The following is a 24,363-nucleotide window of genomic DNA, read 5'->3' on the forward strand; positions in this document are numbered from 1 at the left end:
CTTCCAGACATCCTCTGCAAACTGACTTCTTCCACATAATAATCTTTTTAAGAATTATCTATTTTTGAGGCATAGGTAAGCAGATCTCTCTGTAAGTTCGAGGCCAGCCTAGTCTACATAGCAAGTACCAGGCCAGCCAGGGTTACACAATGAAACTCCATCTCAAAATGTATTTATTAGTTTTTACCTATGTGTGTGTCAGTCTGTGGGTATAAATGCCGATGCCAGGAGTCCAGAAGAGGTCACTGGCCTCCCCAGAGCTGAAGCCACAGTGGCTGTGAGCCTCCGGACATGGGTGCTGGGAATCAAATTCCCATCCTCTACAAGAACATGAAGTACTCTGAACTGCTAAGGCGTCCCCCATCATGGTAATCTTGATACTTTGTCTCAGTCCCTGTTCTACCACAGAACTCTATACTACTTCATTCTACCACTGTGGTCTGAAGTAAGATCAGCACAGAGAGCCGCACAGCCAGGAAATGGAGCCAACCTAGATGCTCCCTAACGGATGGATGCATAAAGAATATGTGGTCCACAATAGAGCTTTAGTCATCCATGAAGAAAAATCAAATTATGAATAGGCAGGAGAATGACGCAACTGGGAACGATTATGTTGAGTAAAGCAAGCCAGACTCAGAAAGAACATAACACCTTTGGAGCTGGAGAGATGGCTCAGTAGCTAAGAACATGTATTGCTCTTGCAGAGGATCCAAGCTCAATTCCTAGCACCTACCACAGCTCCAGGACTCCCTCTAACCTCAGGTACATGCACACATACAGACATGCACACATGTTGGCATGAAGAAAGGAAGGAAGGAGGAACCATCTTTACTTATATGCAGAACCTAATTTTAAAATTAATATGTGTGCATCATAAAGCTAGAAAGGGAATTGGAAGGAGAAAGAGATCTTAAGAGGAGAAAACGAGACAATGGAATGTATGTGACAAGAAAGCAGAAGGAAGACTGACAGAAAGAAGGGAACCAGTGTGGGGGGCATGAGACATGGGGGATGGCAACAGGGAAGGGAAACAGACAGACAAAAACAAAGTACAGGGCTGGAGAGGTGGCTCAGCGGTTAAGAGCACTGACTGCTCTTCCAGAGGTCATGAGTTCAATTCCCAGCAACCACATGGTGGCTCACAACCATCTGTAACGGGATCTGATGCCCTCTTCTGGTGTGTCTAAAGACAGCTACAGTGTACTCACATGCATAAAATACATTTAAAAAAAAAAAGCAAAGAAAAGGAAAATTTTTCAAGAAACAAAACGCAGAATTGTAATTTCACTACTTGGTGAATTTTAGGCCAGCCTGACCCACACCTAGTCATGTAAATAATAACTTAAAAGTGTTAGGTGTATCTTTTAACTGTGTGGTCAGGGAACTCTGGCATGAATGTGTAAAACTCCTCAATCTGCCTCCAAAGTTCCACCCTCCCCAGATCTACACTGCCAGTCCCTCTCCAGCCCTAATGGAGTCGTCTCCTCCCCCTCCTCCTCCTCCTCTTCTTCTTCCTCCTCCTCCTCCTCCTCCTCCTCCTCCTCCTCCTCCTCCTCCTCCTCCTCCTCCTCCTCCTCTTTATTTTTTAAACCTCTCAGACTATCTGTATTCATCCTGAAAGATTTTTCTCTTCTGGCAACAACAAACTTGTAAGTGCAGGAAAATGTGAGGATAGATGGATCAGTCCTTGGACCCTTTGTTCCTTCCCCATTAACCAATTCATAATCCTGAGCCATCACAACAGGAAATCTTTCACTAAGAATCAGCAAGCTATCTTTCCAATTCACTCTGATTCCAACTCTGTGACGTCTAAACACCAGGCACCCACCATAGGGATGGCAATCAAAAGTGTAAATTCATCAGGAGAGGAGGGAGGGAGAGGAAGAGAGAAGAGGTTGGGGAGAGAACTGAGGAAAAGGGAAACTGCCTCCCTCAGAGAGGTCCGGAGCTGTCCGAGGTGCTGAAGAGAGGCTGACCCACGCATGCGTCCCCCTCATCCTGGGGCTCAGACACTCAGGTGCAGCCTAACTTAGAAGTAGATAAATAAAGAGAAAATCCTAAACATGAGGGAAAGAGGGGAGAGGAAGAGGGGGAGAGGGGGAGAGAGAGGGAGGGAGGGAAGGAGGGAGAGAGGGAGAGGGAGAGGGAGAGGGAGAGAGAGAGAGAGAGAGAGAGAGAGAGAGCGCGAGCGCGAGCGAGAGAGAGCGAGCGAGCGAGCGAGCAAGCAAACAAGCGTGTGAATGCAGATATGTTTAAGCACCAAAAAACTGCCTGTGTGGGCTAGTTTTATGTCACCTGGACACAGGCTACAGATATTTTGGATGAAGGACCCTCAATTAAGAAAATTTCCCACCATTCTGGTCTGTAGGGAAGCCGCCTATAGGGCATTTTCTTGGTTAATGATGGATGTGGGAGGGCCCAGCCCACTGTGGGTACTGTGCCATCTCTAGGGAGGAGGGTCCTGGTTAGAAAGGCTGAGCAAGCCAGGAGAAACAAGCCGGTAGGGAGCTCCCCTCCATGGCCTCTGTGAGTTCCTGCGCCCTGACTTCCCTCAGTGGTGGACTGAGGTTGCTTCTGGTCGTATGTTTTAGCACAGCAACAGAATCCATAATTAAGATACTGCTGGGGGTTGGGGATTTAGCTCAGTGGTAGAGCACTTGCCTAGCAAGCGCAAGGCCCTGGGTTCGGTCCCCAGCTCCGAAAAAAAAAGAATAAAAATAAAAAAAAAAGATACTGTTGAAGTATGAACACAAACACTTACGTTTTATCTTACTTTTAATTAATAATGGCTAGGGGCTTGGAAAGATGGCTCAGTGGTTAGGAGCACTGACTGCTCTTCCAGAGGGTCCAGGTTCAATTCCCAGCAGCCACAAGGCAGCTCACAACTGTCCATAACTCCAATACCAGGGGATCCAACGCCCTCTTCTGGCCTCCATGGGCACTAGGCAAGCATGTAGGCTAAATACACACAAATATTTCTATCTAAAAAAAAATGTCTAGCAAGAAGTCTCAAATACCCTATAAATAAGGCATCTAATAATTATGTATGTGGAAAGGCTACACATCAAACAACTGTATAAACACAAATTCGTCATGAACTATAACCATCAAGTGAATTATCCAAAAGACTCTCACAACTAGAGTGTTCTTTTTTTCTTTTCTTTTTTTTTTTTTTCTTTTGGAGCTGGGGACGGAACCCAGGGCCTTGTGCTCTCTAGGCAAGCGCTCTACCGCTGAGCTAAATCCCCAATCCCAACTAGAGTGTTCTTAAAGGAAAACAAAAACAAAAAACCTAGAGACACACTGAAGACCAACAAGAGAATCAACAAATGAAAGCATGTATATGTAACTTTAATTTTTTTAAAGATTTATTTATTGTATAGGAGTACACTGTAGCTGTCTTCCGACACACCAGAAGAGGGCATCAGATCCCATTACAGATGGTTGTGAGCCACCATGTGGTTGCCGGCATTTGAACTCAGGACCTCAGGAAGAACAGTCGGTGCTCTTAACCACTGAGCCATCTCTCCAGCCCCCTTAATTTATTTTTAAATCTTATTTTTAATGATGGTTCTTAAATGTTTTAACCTCCCTTGTAACCCACCACCCACCAGAGGTAGTGAAAAAGAAAGGATTTGGGGGGGTGGGGGGGGAGTGGACTCATTTAGAAAGGTTCTTTGGAGCAGTTCCCTACTGTGTTGTGGAAATCAGCAGTTCAGTTCACAGGTCAGCAGACAGTGGCAGCTCGATCCACTGGCAAACAACTCATGCATACAATAGCAGTCCAGTTCAGTAGAGTCGGGTTAGCAGCAACCATTACATGACCTGGCAGAGACAGCCAGGCCTCAGCCTTGGCTTGAGTCAGCAGGAGGGACCAATATGAACGCCAGAACTTTTTCCTCCTGCCCATCTATTTATATGCTAATAATTTTCTGAATTTACCTTAAAAAATAAATTAAACCCTGAGAAAAGCTGCAAGTTAGCTTTAACACAATAAACATATATGCACCCTGCACCAAATACACGGACCATTAACTTTTGTTACTTCTTTTTTAAAAGATTTATTTATTGTATATAAGTACACTGTAGCTGTCTCCAGACACACCAGAAGAGGGCATCGGATCCCATGACAGACGGATGTGGTTGCTGGGATTTGAACTGGGGGCCACTGGAAAATCAGTCAGTGCTCTTAACCTCTGAGCCATCTCCCCAGCCCTTGTGTTACTTCTTTACCTCCTCTATGTGCTTATGTGCACACAAATGTAGGCATGGGTGTGCATGCACGTATGTATGTGTACGTGCATGAGTGCATGTGTGTTTATGTGTATACTATTTTTGCCAAACATTTGAAGTGACATAAACTCTATGACTCAAACCCTAAATACTCCAACATCTACCTTATGAGAACATTTTCCTATATTTATATATGTCTTACTTTGAAATAGTTTAAGGCTCACAAAATGTTACAAAAATAGCAGAGAAAGTTGCCACGTATTGCTTATGAAAAGTTACATAACCACAGTACACCATCAAATGCAGGAAAACAGCAGTATACTAACTCAACTGTAGACCTTATTTGGAGAGCTAGAGCTCTCTCTCTCTCTCTCTCTCTCTCTCTCTCTCTCTCTCTCTCTCTCTCTCTCTGCCTGTCTCCCTCCCTCCCTCCCTTCCTTCCTCCTTCCCTCATTACCATGTATAGTCTTTTTAAGTAACAGAACTATTCCATCACATACAGAAACACTCCCTCACATTACCTAACACTACAACCCTGCTGAGCCCTAACCCTGTCAATCATTAACTATAATGGCAATGGAATATCAAAATATATACTATTTTAAGATTTTTTTTCCCACTCAACAAAATGCCCTTGTAGTTCACTCAAGTTTTTCTTGGATTGTTTCTGAAATAGGGTATCAACATACAGTCCACAGAAACCTGGGACCTGCCTTGTAGCCAGGCTGGCCTTGAACTCAAGATCTTTCTCTGACTGATGGAATCATAGGCATGGGCCTGACTCACCCCAGGTTGTCAGGTGTAGCAACAGTACATTCTTTTCAGTCCTGGGCAATGTGTACGGCTGTGCTGAAATTTGGGTATCTAGTCATCTGTGGGAACCTTGTATCACAGGCTGTTTCTGTGTTGGCCTATTATAAATACAGCTGTTGTGAACATCTGTAGACACATTTGTATGTGCTGTACCACTTTGGGGTCCCACCCATTCTGAATGCTCTGTGCTCTAGCCGCTGTGGTAGGCATGGATCGAGACATCATTCTTGGTTTCCTTTGTGTTTCCCTCAAGGCTGGCGATGGAGAACCTATTTCCACACCCACTGGCCACTAGAATATTCCCTTCCGTAAGAAAAATATCTGCTCAGGACTTTCTCCACTCTGTATGTGGAGCATGTTTTCTCCCTGCTGTTTGACGAGCTCCTTATTAATCCTAGATACGCAGCCCTTCCTGTGACCTGTAAATACTCCCTCCCAGTCTACTGCTTGTCTTAATTTTTCTAACAAAGCCTTTTATAGAGAGCAAAAGGCTTTTAATTTTGATGAAGTCAAATTGATCGATTTTTATTTCCTTTCTGGATCTCGTTCTTGTTGTCAGGCCAAAGATGTGCCCAAGCAGCTGTACTTTTTTAATCACACATTTAACAGTGTGATGCATGTGGAGAGAGGGTTATAGACGTAGAAGGGGCACAGGAGCCCTTAATTCGTGTTAGAGTAATCACAGCAGATGATATGCAATCATGAGTCATGTTAGCTCTGCAAAGGCTGTATAGATGGAGGAGGGAAGGGGAGAGGAGAGTTCGCAGGTGGGACAGAACATTTTACATTATAGATACCAAGGAAGGCTTCACGGAGGAAGTAACATCTGAGTCTTAATGGTACCACCACCTGGATCAATAAGAACCACGCACAATGACATACATGCATTAAAGTATCACAAGGAAAGGTCATGGAGATGGCTTAGTGGGTAAGGTGCTAGGCTTGCAAGTCTGAAAACCCAGGTTCAATCCCTGGAACCACATTAAAGGCTGGATGTGGCTGGACTGGATGTGGCACACACTTTTAATCCCAGTACTCAGTCAGAAACAAGATCTCTGATCAGATCAGTTTGTGGCCAGCCTGTCTACATAGTGAGTTCTGGATTAACCAGAATAACATGATGAGACTCTGTCTAAAACATACATGAACATGCATATGCGCACGCGCGCGCGCGCGCGCGCGCACGCACACACACACACACACACACACACACACACACACACACACACACACACACACACACACCTGTAATCCCAGCACTCTTACAGGGAGATGGGAGAGACAGGAAAATTGCCCAGAAGCTTGTGGACTCTGACTTAAGCAATATGGTAGCAAAAAGAAGAGAGAGACCCTGCCTTAATAAGGGGGGGAGACACCAGTTTCTGAAAGTTGTCCTTCAACATCCACAGATGTGCCACGGTACAGCATACCCACACGTATATACACATACACATCCAAATAAACGCCATAACGAAACCCATTACTTGTGTGTTACGCTTAAATTTTCTTTAAGGGGGGCCGGGAGTGTAGCTGTGTTGGTAGAATGTTTGCTCAACCTGCATGAGGCCTTGGGTCCCCCAACTGCATAAACTGGTGGCAGGGACGCACCCCCTGTGACTCCGGCACTTTAGAAGCAGGAGGATCAGAAGTTCAAGGTCATCCTACTACAAGATGCATTTGGAGCTAGCCTGGACTACAAGAGACTGTCTCAAAAAGAAAACCAACTTTATAAAGTAGAATTTCATCTAAGACTCTTGCTGTACTGGGGATACCTTGATTGGTGGCAGTCAACCATCCATGACTGCCAGTGACTCCGAGACTGTAGTATTTCTTACTCTCTGCACAAGAAATAAAATCTCAACATTAAGAAATGTATTTCAGCTGGATATGATTACATAATCCTCTAACCCCAGCACTTGGGAGGCAGAGGCAGGCAGATGCGGATGAGTTCCAGGACAGCCGGGACTCCTTAAGGGAGACCCTTTCTCCAGAAAACAAATGTACCATGATAGCTGATAGTAGGAGCCTGGGAAAAGATTCCAGGAAGACAGAATCGCATAAAATGAGGAACAGAGATAGCCTCAAAGTCAAGATCAGAAAGTGGGAGGAGTGACCCTAAAGGAGACTGTTTACTTGTTTGTTAAGTTTATTTTTGGTTGTTTGAGACAAAGTTTTGTCAAGGAGTCCAGGGTGGCCTTGAACCTGCCATATAACCCAGGCTCACCTTGAACTCAGACCCCTGCCAGCCTTAGTCTCCCATAAGTTGGAGCCATAGGCATAGGCCTTCATGATCTACTTATTTACATTTCAAAGAGGATCTCACTGTGTCACACAAGCTAGCAGACACCTAGGCCCAAAGGACCCCTCTGCCTTAGCCCCCAGAAGGGCTGAGAACTGAGGTGTGCACTACAGCACCCTACGTAAGCTCACTCTAGATGAACACTCATGAAGCACTGGGTCAGAAAGAGTTAGAACTCAATATCACAGGTCAGGCCTTGGTTACACACCCCCACCCCACCCCCTTCGCACCTGCTCCAGTGCCTGGCACACAGCAAACAGCCAGCAACTACCTGCCAGCTGAATGCATCGAAGTGGACACTTCTGAGCTCGGTGTTTATTGGACAGTCACGCTACAGGCCTTGAGATATCCGCCTGGTACACATGATCTCGACTAAACCGCCCTGAGGATATGACATTAAGTTGTAAGGCTATTCTAATTACCAGCCAGGTTTGGAGATGACCCACATGAACAGTTTTACAGATGAAGTTTACTGAATAGCAGTGATACGTTCAAGGTCGCATGGCTACAAAGATCTGTGACATGAATTCAGATCTCTCAGCAAGGGGTTGGGGATTTAGCTCAGTGGTAGAGCGCTTGCCTAGCAAGCCCAAGGCCTGGGTTCGGTCCTCAGCTCCGGAAAAAAAAAAAAAGACAAAATAACAGCTCTCTCAGCAAGACAACTTTACTAAAGCTCTAGCTGACCCTGGAAGACCTACTATGTAAAAAAACAGCTCGTGGGGAAGAGCAGGAGTCTGAGAATTGAAGCCAAGGAGAGTGGTCAGCCTGTCAGGTGCCACAGAGACCGTGTTAGAAGGGGCTGACTGACCCAGACTCGGAGAGCCTGAGGAAGAGGAAGACACAGTCCTGGCACAGCGAGGTACTCCATCAGGAGCTCTGGGGAGCCAGAAGGCGCTGTGAAGGTGCAGCCAAGATAATTCCCACAGGACAGGCCTGTGTTAAAACTACTAAAGTCAAACCCCTGGGCTAGAGTGGGATGTCTAGAATGGGAGACAGAAGACATGGGGGGAGGAGTATAGGTAAGCTATTGATAAAATGCCAAATGCAGCCCGCCCTGCCCTTCTCAAGAGCACTGTCCGTTTGTCTGTTTGTCCGCTTGCTCATTAGCTGGGTTTTAAGCTGTCCGCTTCACCTTTCTTCTGTTCTGTGCCCATCTGTGTCTTTGGGAGCAACTTTTGTTGAGCATGGAAAGGAAAAGAAAGGTAGAAGGCCAACCAGAACACCAGACGACGCTAGCGGTCTTGAGAAGTGTGGCTGAAGTGAGACTGGAACTTGAGTGAAGAGGAAACTTTGACTACGTTACACTTTCTGCAGTCCCACACATAGGCTGTGCTACAGGCCAGGCTGGTTCTGCTCTCTGCCACATAGCAGCCTAGAAGCCTGTGCACAGTGTGGTCCATGGTTTCCTGAGGTCTTCAAGCTCAACTCATGCTGTCTGTTGTGGATGTGAAGCCCTGTCCCATCTGAAGAAAAACGGTGACGATGGGGCTGGATGGATGGCTCAGTGGTCAAGGGCACTGGCTGCTCTCCCAGAGGACCCAGGTTCGATTCCAGCCACCCCATGGTGGCTCACCACTGTCTTGTAACTTCAGTTCCAGGGAATCTGACCCCACTCTGGCCTACAATGGTACCAGGAACCATTGCAAGGGGTGCACATGCATACCTCACAGATATTAAAAAAAACAAAAAACAAAAAACGCTGATGACGGGGAATCTCCTTATCCAGAAGCAGAATGAACAGCACAGCCACGTGCACAAAGTGAGCCTTCCACCATCAGGAGAGCAGATGCTGTCACTCTCAGACAGTAAGTAAGGGAGGGCCATGATTCATAACCATCACCTCTCTTTGTCCTATGACCTGGAACTTATAAACCTGACCTCTGATACTGACCAACATTCTCTGAAGCCCACTTAGCCTCGTTCTGGATGTAAAACATGACAAGAGTCTTGTGGAACTAAGAGAAATTACCTGTTGGAAAGAATGTATGCCTTTGCTTATTGGTAGCCTTGGGCCAGGAACGACAGTCATCTTGAAAACTGGCCAGAGGAAGGACAACCACACTCAAGTACTATACAATGACCACCAGGCAGTAATTCCTCACTGGGGCTAGTGTCTTCTAGCATCCAATTCCTCTGGAGCCTGAAAGTCCCCAGCGTTGTTTTTAGCTCGGGTTTTTTGGTGAATGGTAAGGAGACAGGACAGCCATGGCACAAAGCCAGGGATATCCTCCAAAGTCTCAGAAAATTACTTTTCTCTTACTTTTGGAGTCCAGTCCAAGTAATACACTGCTCTCATGAAGTGCAACAAAACTTGTTCTAGAAACCCTACGATCAAAAAAGGTGGTAAGGGCCAGCCAGCTGTGGTGGGCCACTCTGATAACTGCTACATCTGGGAGACAGAGGCAGGAGGATTGCCAGAAGCTCAAAACCAGCTTAGAACGAGAGCAAGAACAACTTAGCTGCTGGCGGGGAGCAGAATGGGAACCTTGTCTCAAAATAAACAAACAAACAAACAAATATAAGTTTGGAATTCTGAACTACAAAGCAAAGCGCTTCACATTTCCCTGACTTGTGCCATAGGCTGGAAGGTAAACTCAGACAACTGAGCCATCCATTGTTCAGGCTCTACTCTGTCCTTACCGGGTGTGGCGAGGGTGGCCAGTTCTGTCAGCCGTGCTCCTGCTTCACTCCTGGAATTGAATCAAAGACTAATCCCCACAGAAAATGGTTCTCCCATCTAATTCAAAATGGAATGTCAAACGCATACAGGGCCAGACAGATGAAAAGACGAGGTAAGAAGGGTAGCTCTGGAGTGCTGGGAGCTGTGAGGAACACCGCACTTAAACAAAGGCACTCACTTCCGCCCTCTGCAGTCATCCTAAACCTTCTACTTTCAAGAGTGGCAGGGGCTGGGCATTAAAAGGTCAAAATCAATCCAGTCTCCTTTTAGATGAAACCTCCTGACTAAAAATTCATTAAGAAAAACATTTTGAAATCTATTGTTTTGTTGGTTTGGGTCTTTTTGTTTAAACCAAAGCCTGCAGACTCCTTTCTACCAGCCTGCGGTCCTGGGATGCGCGGTTGATTGGAGGTCTAGAGATGAACCCTGCTAATTCTCAACGCTTTGTCCTTTTCCAGGCCTAGCCTCTTTCCCTCCCCGTAACCCTTCGCACCCTTGGAAATAAGCCTCTTGTTCTTCACCAATGTCCCGGAGCATCTCACGCTCTCTGCGAATCCTCCCGTTTACTGTGGCTGCGGAGCTGAGAGATGCTCTCTGAAGTGGACCCACTTTCTCCGAAAAGGACCAGGAGACACCTAAGCCAGAAGATAAAGAGGAGGGTGCTTCTCCCCCTGAAAAGGGTGGGGACAGGGCCTCACCCTTGGGAACTCTGGGATGCAGATGAGAACAGAGGACACCTTTCAGAAAAACCTACTCTCCTTGGGGGATAAGCACAGAAAAGGAAGGACAGGCTCTAAAGCCATCAAAGAGCTGAGTGCTCTGGGCTGGGAAGCCAAGGTTGTTGGGGCACTCCCTCCCCTCCGGTCATTCCCTAGGCAGATTCTTGGGGCACAGGCGCAGCGGCCAGGGACGGCCCAGGTCGGTGGCGCGCAGCTGCGGTGGCACTGCGCTTCCCCGCCCCCGCAGGCCCCCCTTCCTCTCCCCGCTAGATCTGAAGATGAAGCTCCACCCCTAGCGCGTCGCCCCAGCCCCGCGCCTTAAAAGCCCCGCACACCGCCCCGCCGCACCCAGCCTTGCCGCACCTTCGCGTCCTCGCCAGGTCCCGCCGCAGCCGCGCACCCGGCCCCGACCCCGGCACCATGAGCTTCGGATCAGAGCACTACTTGTGCTCCGCCTCCTCCTACCGCAAGGTGTTCGGGGATGGCTCGCGCCTGTCTGCGCGCCTGTCCGGGCCGGGAGGCTCCGGCAGCTTTCGCTCGCAGTCGCTGTCCCGCAGCAATGTGGCCTCCACGGCCGCTTGCTCCTCGGCCTCGTCTCTCGGCCTGGGCCTGGCCTACCGCCGCCTGCCGGCCTCCGACGGGCTGGACCTGAGCCAAGCAGCGGCGCGCACCAACGAGTACAAGATCATCCGCACTAACGAGAAGGAGCAGCTGCAGGGCCTCAACGACCGCTTCGCGGTGTTCATCGAAAAGGTGCACCAGCTGGAGACGCAGAACCGCGCGCTCGAGGCCGAGCTGGCCGCGCTGCGCCAGCGCCACGCCGAGCCGTCGCGCGTCGGCGAGCTCTTCCAGCGCGAGCTGCGCGAGCTGCGCGCGCAGCTGGAGGAGGCGAGCTCCGCGCGCGCGCAGGCCCTGCTGGAGCGCGACGGGCTGGCCGAGGAGGTGCAGCGACTGCGGGCGCGCTGCGAGGAGGAGAGCCGCGGGCGCGAAGGCGCGGAGCGCGCCCTGAAGGCGCAGCAGCGCGACGTGGACGGCGCCACTCTGGCCCGCCTGGATCTGGAGAAGAAGGTGGAGTCGCTGCTGGACGAACTGGCCTTCGTGCGCCAGGTGCACGACGAGGAGGTGGCCGAGCTCCTGGCCACGCTGCAGGCGTCTTCGCAAGCCGCCGCCGAGGTGGACGTGGCTGTGGCTAAACCAGACCTGACTTCGGCGCTGAGGGAGATCCGCGCCCAGTATGAGTCCTTGGCCGCTAAGAACCTGCAGTCGGCCGAGGAGTGGTACAAGTCCAAGTTCGCCAACCTGAACGAGCAGGCTGCGCGCAGCACGGAAGCCATCCGAGCCAGCCGAGAGGAGATCCACGAGTACCGGCGCCAGCTCCAGGCTCGTACCATTGAGATAGAGGGCCTGCGCGGAGCCAATGAATCCCTGGAGAGGCAGATCTTGGAACTGGAGGAGCGGCACAGCGCTGAGGTGGCCGGCTACCAGGTAAGGGATGCTGCATAAGAAAGGGTGCCCTGTCCTTTCCCGCACATAGATAATTTCACTTCCTATAAACTGGGGCCCTAGGAAACCACGGAAGGGTAAGGGGAGAGAGAGGAGTGTTGACTAGAGGCGTCGGTCAACAAACAAAAAATCACGAAGTCTCATACGTGCATCCTCAAATGCAAATTGTATGTGCCTGGAAGCTCTTCAAATCCTTGATGTCTCCGCACTCTATTGGGGGGGGGGGGGTGTTTAGGCACTGAACCCAAATCTTCACATACTAGGCATATACTAGTAACACCGAGCCACAACCCCACCCCCAAGTCTCTTGTCTGAACTCTTTTAACAAAGGAGTCCTTAATCTTTCTAGGAGTCAAAAAAATCTAACCATGCCTTCCTGTCACCAAGAAGAGTACAGACACACTAACAGAACAGTGCCACAGTGCGGACCCAAAGAAAGTGAGTCCAGAGGGCGCAAGTCACAGCCTCTGTGTGGGCGGGTCCTTAAGTATCCGGTTCGTTTAGTTGGCTTTGAAAAGCCCTTTTCTGAACCTTAGAATTGATATTTATAGGGTACGGTCCGCTTTACAGTTGAGAACTAGGCTCACTTTCTTGAGTCTTGCTCTAAAAAAAAAAAAAAAGAGTGAGATCTGGCATAATTAGGCTGGTAACAACTGCCTTGCCCTCCCCCCTCTTGTTCCCCCCCCCCCCCAAAGGAACAGGAGAGACACGCGCGCGGTTCCCTTGTCCCTCTACTAAGCAAGCTTTGAGCCAGTTCAGCTTGAGCCGGGTTAGGGCGCTGTCCGAGGTGCTGATCTCGTGTTCCTCCCACCGCAGAAATGTCTCCTGCTTCATTATGCTTCCAAATTGTCCCAGTTAGGAACTCTAGGCCTCAATGCAATTAACTGCTTCATTTTTTTTTTTAAATTCTGTAACACAATCAGTCTTGGCTAACTGAAGTCAAAGCTCATCTTGGAGATAGAATCAATTTTTGCCTCCAAAGATGGCTTTGCACTTAACAAAAACAGCTCCATGGCTGTGAGATCTCACTCGAAAAATTATACCACTACTGGGGCTGGGGATTTAGCTCAGTGGTAGAGCGCTTACCTAGGAAGCGCAAGGCCCTGGGTTCGGTCCCCAGCTCCGAAAAAAAAGAACCAAAAAAAAAATTATACCACTACCGTGACATCTTTTCTGCTTATGGGCACGTGGGGAGTTGCAGAGACGGTTTCTTTGTTATAGGTGAATTTTTCTCCATCTGTCCCTGCCCTGTAAGCTCTTTGAAGGTGATGATTGGCTCTTTCTTCACAACAAAGGCCACTGTGTCCTCAGTTTCACTACATTGAATGTGCTAGCTTGTGACTGCAAAAGGCTCAGAGACAGAAGACAGGACAGATGAAAAAAGTAGAAAAACCCCACAAAATTAGATGGTTTAAGTACAAGGAACAATAAAAGCTCTTTGGTATATAATAATAATTTCAGAAACTTAATTTAATTTGTTCTAGCCAGGATTGAATTTTACATTTGATGAAATTAATGCGTTGGAGGAACACTAATAAAAATAGAACCAGGAAATAGCATACTACTCCGAAAGTACCATTTTGTCAGAAGCAAAAGAAGGATTGATGTATTTTACTATCCATTACAAACGGCTCCCTCCCATCAAGGGAGGAGGCCTGTTTGAAATGTCTGATATTACAGTCTTTATTCAAATAATTGTTCCTGTTTTGCTACAAAATCTGTAAGCTGAACTTTTCAATAGGTGTCCTGGGCCCTGGATGATCTGAATTAATCACACTTAATTCAAAAGTTGAATTAGGTATTCTGCTTGAGGACTAGTGTTTCTAACAGAGTGTAAGTCACCTACCCCAAACAACGGAACTGGGCTTTGCCGCACTCTCCCTTGGCTCCCTAATCCCTCACACTCGGGTTTATTTGCTCTAAAGTACAACCTTTCTGTGTTAGAAAACAGTAGGACTGTCCAGACACGGTCTGCAGGAAACAAGAGGCAGGAGACTGCAGGTTCTGCAGCTTCTCCCCATCAGCTGGACAGCACAAAGCCATTTCCTACCCCTTGGGACCCACGGCTGGGGTGGGGCTCACAGTTAGACCTGCAAACACTAAGGCCTGTCTCTCCTGGTTGATCCTAGCAACTTTAATGCTGGTTGAGGTGTAAAGCCCCCTCAGCGTGAGGCCATTGTCTTCTTGTCCTTTTACCCACCCCCTCCCCCTTCCACTGCAGTAGTAATGGGAGGTGTTCCTTCTTAATGGTTCAGAGACCATTAGTAGGTGCATTTTTCCCTTACAAGCATTCAGTCCTCCCAAAGACAAAGAAAGTCATTTTCCCTGCCCCAGAGAGCCTACTTGAAGACAGAGCTTTCGGTATTCTTTCAAAAGGACCCAAGACTGATTCAAGGTAACACAGTAAGCGCACAATAGGAGGAAGTAGGGCTATTGTGTCCCGCCAAAGGCCAGCTCTTCGCGTGGAAATACAAGGCTTTCCTTTCTGACAGAGGACTGTCTCTGGTCCCTGCATGGCTGGGACACTGGGTTAGAATTTTAGTCCTTACAGAAGCCGTGCAGAGACAGACACAGAACTGTCTTTCAGACCCGCACTGTGGGGCACTGTGGGCGTCTTGGAAAGCCAAAGCCTTCCTTGAAAGACCTTGCTGAGCAGTCAAGATCACTGCCGGCTCCTGTTCTCCAGGGAGACAAGCCAAGTCGGCCCTCTTCTCCAATTTGAGATTGGAGCCCAGCCTAATTAAATAGCAGGAAGGGTCTGGCCCATGGGAGCCCAGAAATGGCAGTGGCTACGTATAAATCTATAGCTTGATAGATCCATTTCTGAAATTAGGGTGGCAAGGGGGGGGGGAATCTCATTTCTTTAAAGCTGTTCCATCTGGTCCCTACCCCACCCCCATCCTATCGTCCCCTATTACTGTCTCCTGGACCATTACAGTAGCTCGTTTACAGGATAAATTTAAACTACTGATCTAAATTCCATGGCATACCAAGACCAAGGAGCAGCTTTGTAAAAAAAAAAAGAGATTTTTTTTCTCCCCCTGAAGAAATGGATTCAGTATTTCTTAGGTAGGACCAGGAATATGCCTTTTAGTCTATCTCGTGAGACGGGGTTTCCCTACGTACCCCAATCTGGGATTGGGTGTGCAATGCCCCTGCCTTAGCTCTTCACCTCTGCTAGGAATGCGCTTTTTCCGTGAAAGTGCTCCACCATTTGTTCTCAGACTGACTGTGGAGTGCACTGACCTAGACCGCATTTTCTAGGAAAGCACCATTGTAGAGAGTGATAGAAGGAAGTCAAGGAAGGATAAAGCCAACCCGGGAGTGAGAACAAGGACATGTGGTTCTGTGGCTGAGCATCCATTAAAACCTTCCCTCCCAGGCTAGCTGATTGTGCGTAGCAGTCATTCTGTCTGACTGAGCTCAGGTCGAGGGCTCCCCCTTCTACCCCCAGAGTAAGGAAATGGGCACACTGTTTATCCTCCTCTTCACTGCAGATGCTGGTGCAGCCCTGCTTCTGTGTCTTTCCAACCTGCGTCCTTTCAGCCCTGGGCCAGATGCTCCAGAACAGACCCCAGCTGGAGCAGGGTGTGCCTCCTTCTCCTGTGCTCTGGGCTGCGCTAGCAGCAGCTGCATGGTTGGGGGAGGGGGCAGACTGCAGTGCTCTGCTCACATTTTCCACTGGAGGCCATCTTTGGCAGGCCTTGTGAAGGAAGGGCAGCAAGATAGCCCAGTGCAGGGAGGAGTGTACAGACAAAGAGACCAGGGCATAGTGAGCGGTCGGTGCTCAGATGTTCAGTGGGTCCCTTCTAAAGGGAGCTGGGTCACACTTCTTGTCAACCGCGATCTGTAAAGGAGCCGTGTGAAATGTGTAACATACAAGTGCGAGAGACTCTCCCTATCTAGAACTCAGATCTCAGCAGCTTATTGCAAGCAGCTGTGAAATAAAAGTGATTTTTAATAAATGATCAAATTAACTTGGTGAGACAAAATGTCTCACCCCGAAACTACACATGAGGAAGCTGACCCCACTGATGCCCTCAGCCTGACCATTCTGAACATGATTCTAAAGAGAACTGATTTTTCTAATTGGGTTTCAAGCCTGCAGAACAATGAGAGTGGGAGGTGACCATGACCACGTTGAGGAGCTGTTGGGAATGTCCTGTGTCGGGCCACTTTTCAGAACAAAGAGAAGCACTAAACTATAACAGGAAGACAAACACCGCTCTTCAGAACCATTTAGGGTAGAAAGAGACACCCCGAATATATCTAAAAGATGGCAGACATGGAATTAGAGAAAAAACATCTTTTTCATGACCCTGGATTGCTGAGAAAGACTGCGTTGTGTTTGGTGTCTAACGATGAGTGGTATTTGCCACTTGGAAAGGCTTTATTCAATATTACCATTTTGAGGGATGTTTGAAAGACAGCTCAGTGGGTAAAGGCATTTTTCGGCCAACCATGGTAGAAGGAAGAAACATACACCACACTTATCCCCGGAACTCAGCTGGTGGAAAGACAAAAACAGCTTCTACAAGTTGTCCTCTGGCTTCCACATATCTCTTGTGACACATTCATGCCCACACACATAAACAAACAAACAAACAAATAAATGTAAAATATTCAAGATTGTAATTTTTTTAAAAAAATCTTGTGTTTTGAGGAACGTGCAATCACCTATCCAACATTAAATTTTTATTGTATATAGGGTAGGAGAGATGGCTCAGTGGTTAAGACTATGGACCGCTCTTGTAGAGGACCAATGGTGTGGTTCATACAGCTCCAGAATGTCTCTTACCTCTATGGGTACCTACACTCACATACACAAACATATAAACATTCAAATGTAAATACATAATTCTTAAAATATGTCCTTTTTTTAAAAATTTTTATCTTGTGGGCATTGGTGTTTAGCCTGCATGTATGTTTGAGTAAGGGTGTTGGATCTCCTGGAACGGAGCTCACTGACAGCTGGGAGCTGCCATGTGGGTGCTGCGAATTGAACCAGATCCTCTGGGAAAGTAGCCAGTGTTCTTAACTGCTGAGCTATCTCTCCAGCCCCAACCTATGCATAATTTAAAACCAGATCTTTTTTAAAGTTTTCATTATGGATGAAATAATGGATATGACTAAGAAGTCGTTGGTGGAATCGCATATGTTATTCATAGTAATAAAAGCCTATCACACTTCCTGGGTCTTTCCTATGTGCCATGACGTTCAACAAACTTATTGACAGATTTTAGAACTCACTGTCGGGATTGGGGAATTAGCTCAGTGGTAGAGCGCTCAGGCCCTGGGTTCGGTCCCCAGCTCAAAAAAAAAAAAAAAGTACTCACTGTCTCTTAATAGGCTGTGAAACACTGGTATGGCAGCTTATAACCTTTCATCCCGGCAGTTGGGAGGCAGAGTCAGGCAGATGTCTGTGTGCTCAAGGCCAGCCTGGTCTACTACTAGGCCATCCAGGGCTACAGAGTAAAATGCTATCTCAAAAACAAACATAAAAAGCAAGAAAAAGATGATAAATAAGTATGTTTTTAAAATTTGGGTCTGGAGAGATGACTCAGCAGTTCCGAGCACTGGTTGTTCTTCCAGAGGACCTGAGTTCAATTCCCAGCATCCACATGGCAGCTCACAACCATCTGTAACCACAGCTCCAAGGGATCAGACATCCTCCTTTGGACTTGGAGAGTCCATGAACTCATACATACACACGTATACATAATTAAAAATAGTTATTAAAGAAAAAGCAGGCTGGAGAGATGGCTCAGCGGTTAAGAGCACTGGTTGTTCTTCCAGAGGTCCTGAGTTCAATTCCCAGCAACCACATGGTGGCTCACAACCATCTGTAATGGGATCTGGTGCCCTCTCCTGGTGAATCTGAGGACAGCTGCAGTGTGCTCATATGGAAGGACCCATGAAGCCACATGTCCCTTGGTGAAAGTTCCTAACCCACAGCTTGCTTCTGAATTTCCCATGGATCTTTGAGGGGGAAATGCAAATGCCGGGTCTCTACCGCTGAGTGAACAAACCGGAATCCAGGCTGGCCCCACACTGCTGTGTGGGTCCTCTTATCAGTTCTTACATGGTTTGAATGTATAGTTGGGGTTGAAATCCCTATCTTGTGCAACCGCCAATGAGCGTCTGCTACCTTGATCTAAGTATTTGGAATATGTACTTTGCAGGATAGCATTGGGCAGCTGGAGAGTGACCTGAGGAACACCAAGAGCGAGATGGCCCGCCACCTTCGGGAATACCAGGACTTGCTCAATGTCAAAATGGCTCTTGACATTGAGATAGCAGCTTACAGGTATCGCCTGGGGCAGTGTCGCTCTGTCAGGGATTCCATGTGGTCTGTTTCCGAGAGCGCCAATATCCAGTCCCATAGTCCTTGCTGAGCCCTCAGTCCTGCTAATTGAATATATCCTAGCTTCACTTTGCTAGTCCTGGAGTAGTCTAGGAACCTCTGCCAGGCACGTAAAAGGTAGTGTGGGCTTCTAGAAGACAAAGTGAAAGTCTGTCAGACTCTAAATTTAAAAATAGGGGTTGGGGCTGGAGAGATGGCTTGGTGGTTAAGAGCACATCCTTCTCTTACAGAGGTCATGAGTTTGGTTCTCTGCACCCATGTCAGGTGGTTCACAACTGCCTATAACTCAGTCCATGGGAATCCGATGCTCTGGTCTCCTCGGGCATCTGTACTCACTTGCAAACCAGCACACATCCGTACACAATTAAAAATAATAAAAATGAATCTTTAAAAATATATATATGATTTACACAGAAAGTGATCCAAGCTGGAGTTTTCCCTTAGGTTCCTGTTCTAGGCACAGCTGAAGTGAGCATTTATCTTTTAAAAAAAGGAAAATAAGGAACTGCAGGTGCAGTTTTCTTGAATGACCACTGTGTGTCAATGTTTGGGTGTCACGGCAACCACAGACCATAACTTTCTCAAGGCCATGATTTAAGAGGTGGGGGGGGGGGGAGCTGGGGATTTAGCTCAGTGGTAGAGCGCTTACCTAGGAAGCGCAAGGCCCTGGGTTCGGTCCCCAGCTCCGGAAAAAAAAAAAAAAAAAAGAGGTGGCAGCCGGGATTGGTTAAAGGCTAGGCTCACAACCGAAAATACAAGGAGTGGCAGCCTGTGTCCTCTAGCCTCAATAGGAGAAGATGTGCCTAGTCTTAACGCAACTTGATAGGCCAACGCTGGCTGATATTCATTGAAGGCCTCCCCTCTTCTGAAGAGAAAGGAAGAGTGGATGGGGGGAGGGGAACAGGGGCGAGGGAAAACTACTATTGAGACATGTAGTTGATTAATTAATAATTAATTAATTTAAAAAAACTAAATACAAGTGAGAAAGTGGCAGCCCTCCTCCAATTCACCCTCAGGTGAGTGTAGACATTTTTAATATTGAACACTTCATGAATTTGCATGCCATCCTTCTTCCTGGCCATGCCAGTTCTCCCCATATCCTTCCAGGTTTTGTACGTGTGCTGCAGAAGCCAACACATTATTTTTCTCTTTCCCACTGCGTATACCACCTATTTCAAAACGAGGCCCCCAGATTATTTCAATAGTATCTTGATTTGACTTCTGTTAAAAATAATGATTAAAAACTATTAGAGTTATGAGCCAGACATGGTGGTATATATCCTTATTCCCAGATTGAGGTAAGACAGTGAGGAGTTAAAGGCCAGCCTCAGCTACATACCAAGGCCAGCCTGGGCTATATGGAACCCTATCTAAAACCAAAGAACAAACCAACAAGCAACAACAAAAGCCCTATTAGTGTTATGAGAAACAAGATAAGGAGGACGCTCCACTCTGGTGCTGTCTAGTCCAGGCTGGGTGGTGTTGTCTGAGGTTGTGTCAAGTGATGGATTTGTTACTATACATAAGGCACACATCTCCACTGTGGGCCACACTAAGCAGCCACTTTCTCTCCCCGCTGTGTCTTCTCACTTCCTTACCCCTTTACAATTAAGGTGTTAATTAGGGAAATTACTTCTCCCCAGAGCTTTGTGGATCCTAATTGCCAAAAATAGGTGTGTGATGTGGCCAAGGGAGGGTTGTATGTTTTCCTGCAGGAAACCAATTTGCGAATGGGATAGGCTTCCCTTGACAATAAACAACACTGATGTTGGGGAGAGCGAGAGAATCCCTATGTGTGCTTACGAATCTCCAACACAGAGCAGTGTTAATGGCCTCTGTCTCATGATGAGATTGCAATGTTCTTGGGCACCTCTAAAATGAAAGGGGGGCTGAAAGGTTAATTTCTTTGAACAAAACTAGGAAGCTGGTTCCTGAGAGCTTTTCTCTGTTGGATTTACAGGAAGCTGCTGGAAGGCGAAGAGACACGATTTAGCACCAGCGGGTTAAGCATCTCAGGGCTGAATCCACTTCCCAATCCCAGTTATTTGCTCCCTCCTAGAATCCTTAGTTCTACAACCTCCAAAGTCTCATCCGCTGGGCTGTCCCTGAAAAAGGAGGAGGAGGAGGAGGAGGAAGAGGAAGAAGGGGCTTCTAAGGAAGTCACTAAGAAAACATCCAAGGTAGGGGAAAGTTTCGAAGAAACACTGGAGGAAACGGTGGTATCTACGAAGAAAACCGAAAAGTCAACTATAGAAGAAATCACCACCAGTTCCAGCCAAAAAATGTAATGCTGTTGCTTAAAAAAAAAAAACAAAAAAAGGCGATGCCTAAGAGGGAATGCACTTGGCTTATTCACAGCTTACTCCTGAACCACACCTACCACCGCTATAGAATGTCTTCAAGGCTTCAATGTCATAGTCTGTACCGAATCCTCGCTCTCTCCAGTAGGAAGGCCACTGTAGCTGGGAGCAAACTGCAGTGCTGGAGGAGGAGCAGGAGGAGCTCTCTAAGATCACAGCTTTCCTACCTACAGCTCAGGCCTCATAGTGACAGGTGACCCAGGTGCAGAGGAGGCTCAAACGAAGGTGCTAAATCTGGTCATCGCTCGCTGTGAGCTGAAATCGAAACCTGTTTCTCCACCGTACCCCGCCAGTACCCAGCCATAGAACCTCACTGTAGATGTCTAAAAATATACAGTCACTGCCGAGGACAAGCTAGTGCTCCAGACACCATTCTCCCATCCCCCTCTGATAGAGCTGAGTCACAAAACGACGGTCGTCTCTCATGGGCAGGTTTCCTTCCTCTCTCTTCAATCCCGTATTGCCATTTCTCCCACCTGAGAGGAAGGAACAAAGTTTAGTGTGGTATCCCCTTCTAGACACGCATAGAACTTACGCCCTTTAGTCCTCCACTCCGTGGGTAAATTAGATGCATGTTGACCATTCCCGTGATTTGTATAACGCACCCTTGTCCATTTCATGACCTTTCATGTCCGTAGCTTAAAAAATAGAAAGTGATTAATGATAATGGCAGTGATTGGTTTTAAGGGTTTTCCTAAAATAATACTAATTATAATAATAATCATAAAAGGGATCTCTAGACTTTAGGCTTTCAGCTTATCCAGATCCACTTAATTAGAGAGGAAAAAAATTACCTTAAATGATGTAGCATTTCACCTTAAATTTAGAGGCACGGTGATAGTTGCCCTACTCTGCGCTTAAGCTGACCTTAGACCTCGTATCGTAAGTAGAGTGAGTGAGTGAGTGCTCTGAAGGGAAAGAACAAGGTCTCCTCTGTGTTGGTTTCTATGTAGTGCTATAGAATTAGCTTTCTCATACCCTTGCCCTAGGATCTACATAATTCCCTTCCCATTAGGGTAGTATGCTATGTATAGGACATTTTATCACCAGACACAACGCTACTGCCCAAAAGTGAAAAACACACACTTCTGGTCAATCAACACCACCAGCAAATATTTAAAAAAAATAAAAAAGGAAAGGAAGAAAGAAAGAAAGAAAGAAAGAAAGAAAGAAAGAAAGAAAGAGAGAGAGAGAGAGAGAAAGAGAGAAAGAAAGAGAAAGATTGATTCTCAGAGTCTTTTCCTAACAGGGTTACATTGCTTCAGTTGGTGGATGTCCCTCCCCTGAAGGAAAGACAGAAACATTATTCAGGGTCCAGGAGGGGTATGCACACTTCTCCCCCACCTCAAGAAGGCAGGCTGGAAAGTCAGCTCTTCGTGCACTCAACTGTGGCATCCACATGACCTGTCTGCCTCGCGTGCCAAACTTGATGCAGGGTTTGCCCTGTCTCTGCTCACTCCCACCAAGCTGTAGAACTGTCTGTCCTGTCCCCGCCCACCCCATCCGCAAGCTCTGTGCTGATAAGGACATGATGCTTCTACTGAATTCACATTCTAGCACGTGCTTCAATATAGCTCAAGGAACCGGAAAGACACTTCGTTTTTCCTGACCCATCCCCTCTTGACCCCCCCCCACACTGTAAGACATTAGTAATATTAAGAAATTAAAAGTCATTAATCCTATGTGGTTCTTGTCCTGTGGTCTCTATTAGCTCCCTGAGGGTGGTGGCCATTTTGTTTGACAGGTTGCCTGGCCCTGACTACTTTTTATTTTCTGTTTTTGATGAGTTTCCACTAATCACCTGCATCTTACAAGTTGCGCACAGTGGGAAATGCCTGTTGTCAGCTCAGGAGGCTGAGGGAGAATTGTATATTAGAGGTCAGCCTAGGCTACATACAAGTACCCTATCTCAAAACCAAGAGAGGACAACTGGGAGGTAGCTTGGATCGTCAAAATATTTGCCTTGCAACCATAAAGACCAGAGTTTGACCCCAGAGTCCCTATATTTAAAAGCAGCTGGGTGTCAATGGCTTATGGCTTTAATACCAACATTCTAGAGGCAGGGGCAGATAGGTTTCTGAGTTTGAGGCCAGCCTGGTCTAAACAGTGAGTTTCCAGGACCCTGTATCATGGGCAGAAGCCCTGGATGATTGAGAAGCTAAAAAATGGTACTAGGGGATGGCGACTGTTTTTTTAGTTGCCTAGACTAAGCAGTGTACCCTTGTAACCTCTGGACTTGGGGGAACTAAGTCTGGTGCAGATCCCTGGGGGCTCACTAGCTAGCCAGCCTAACTACTTGGAGAGCTCCAAACCATTGAGAGATGCTGCTTCCAACCAAAAGGTGGACATTGATGGATAACACCCAGAGTTGCCTTTTGGCCCCTCTATGCACATACCCATCTGCATGGACGTGCACACAAACACACCAAAAAAATTGTCTTGTAAGAATGCTGATGTGGAATGCATGAGGCATTGTGTTAATCAGTGTAAACCAGGGATGCTGGAGCACCCCTCTAATCACACCTAGGGACGGCGGAGCACCCCTCTAATCACACCTAGGGATGGCGGAGCACCCCTCTAATCACACCTAGGGACGGCGGAGCACACCTCTAATCACACCTAGGGATGGCGGAGCACCCCTCTAATCACACCTAGGGATGGCGGAGCACCCCTCTAATCACACCTAGGGACGGCGGAGCACCCCTCTAATCACACCTAGGGACGGCGGAGCACCACTCTAATCACACCTAGGGACGGCGGAGCACCCCTCTAATCACACCTAGGGACGGCGGAGCACCCCTCTAATCACACCTAGGGACGGCGGAGCACCCCTCTAATCACACCTAGGGACGGCGGAGCACCCCTCTAATCACACCTAGGGACGGTGGAGCACCCTCTAATCACACCTAGGGACGGCAGGGCACCCCTCTAATCACACCTAGGGATGGCGGAGCACCCCTCTAATCACACCTAGGGACGGCGGAGCACCCCTCTAATCACACCTAGGGATGGTGGAGCACCCCTCTAATCACACCTAGGGATGGCGGAGCACCCCTCTAATCACACCTAGGGATGGTGGAGCACCTCTCTAATCACACCTAGGGATGGCAGAGCACCTCTCTAATCACACCTAGGGATGGTGGAGCACCCCTCTAGTCACACCTAGGGATGGCGGAGCACCTCTCTAATCACACCTAGGGATGGTGGAGCACCCCTCTAGTCACACCTAGGGATGCTAGAGCACCCCTCTAGTCACACCTAGGGATGCTGGAGCACAGCTATAATCCCAGCAGTTGGGAGGTGGTAGCAGGAAGATCCAAAGGTTCACAATAATCCCCAGTTATGAAGCAAGTTCAAAGCCAGCATGTCCTACATGAAATTTCATCTCAAAA

General features: G+C 47.6%; 2 protein-coding genes across 3 annotated transcripts in view; one reads left to right on the top strand and one right to left on the bottom strand.

Annotated features, from left to right (window-relative positions):
- Positions 1-11,571, bottom strand: part of Nt5c2 (5'-nucleotidase, cytosolic II) — a 124,956-nt gene extending 113,385 nt beyond the window's left edge. For both annotated transcript variants that reach the window (XM_087653665.1, XM_087654090.1), the window contains exon 1: positions 11,108-11,571. In XM_087653665.1, coding sequence (XP_087509791.1) covers positions 11,108-11,166 — 59 coding nt within the window. In that variant the 5' untranslated portion in view covers positions 11,167-11,571. The remainder of the gene's footprint in view (positions 1-11,107) is intronic.
- On the top strand, positions 11,091-22,653 carry Ina (internexin neuronal intermediate filament protein, alpha). The gene is given in 3 exon segments (NM_019128.5): positions 11,091-12,229; positions 18,430-18,554; positions 20,572-22,653. Coding segments are annotated over 3 exon segments (1,518 nt in total). The 5' UTR covers positions 11,091-11,164; the 3' UTR covers positions 20,900-22,653.
- Positions 22,654-24,363: the final 1,710 nt, after the last annotated feature.

This window comes from Rattus norvegicus, chromosome 1 (genome assembly GCF_021556685.1).
Source record: "Rattus norvegicus strain SHRSP/BbbUtx chromosome 1, alternate assembly SHRSP_T2T, whole genome shotgun sequence".
Taxonomy (NCBI): domain Eukaryota; kingdom Metazoa; phylum Chordata; class Mammalia; order Rodentia; family Muridae; genus Rattus; species Rattus norvegicus.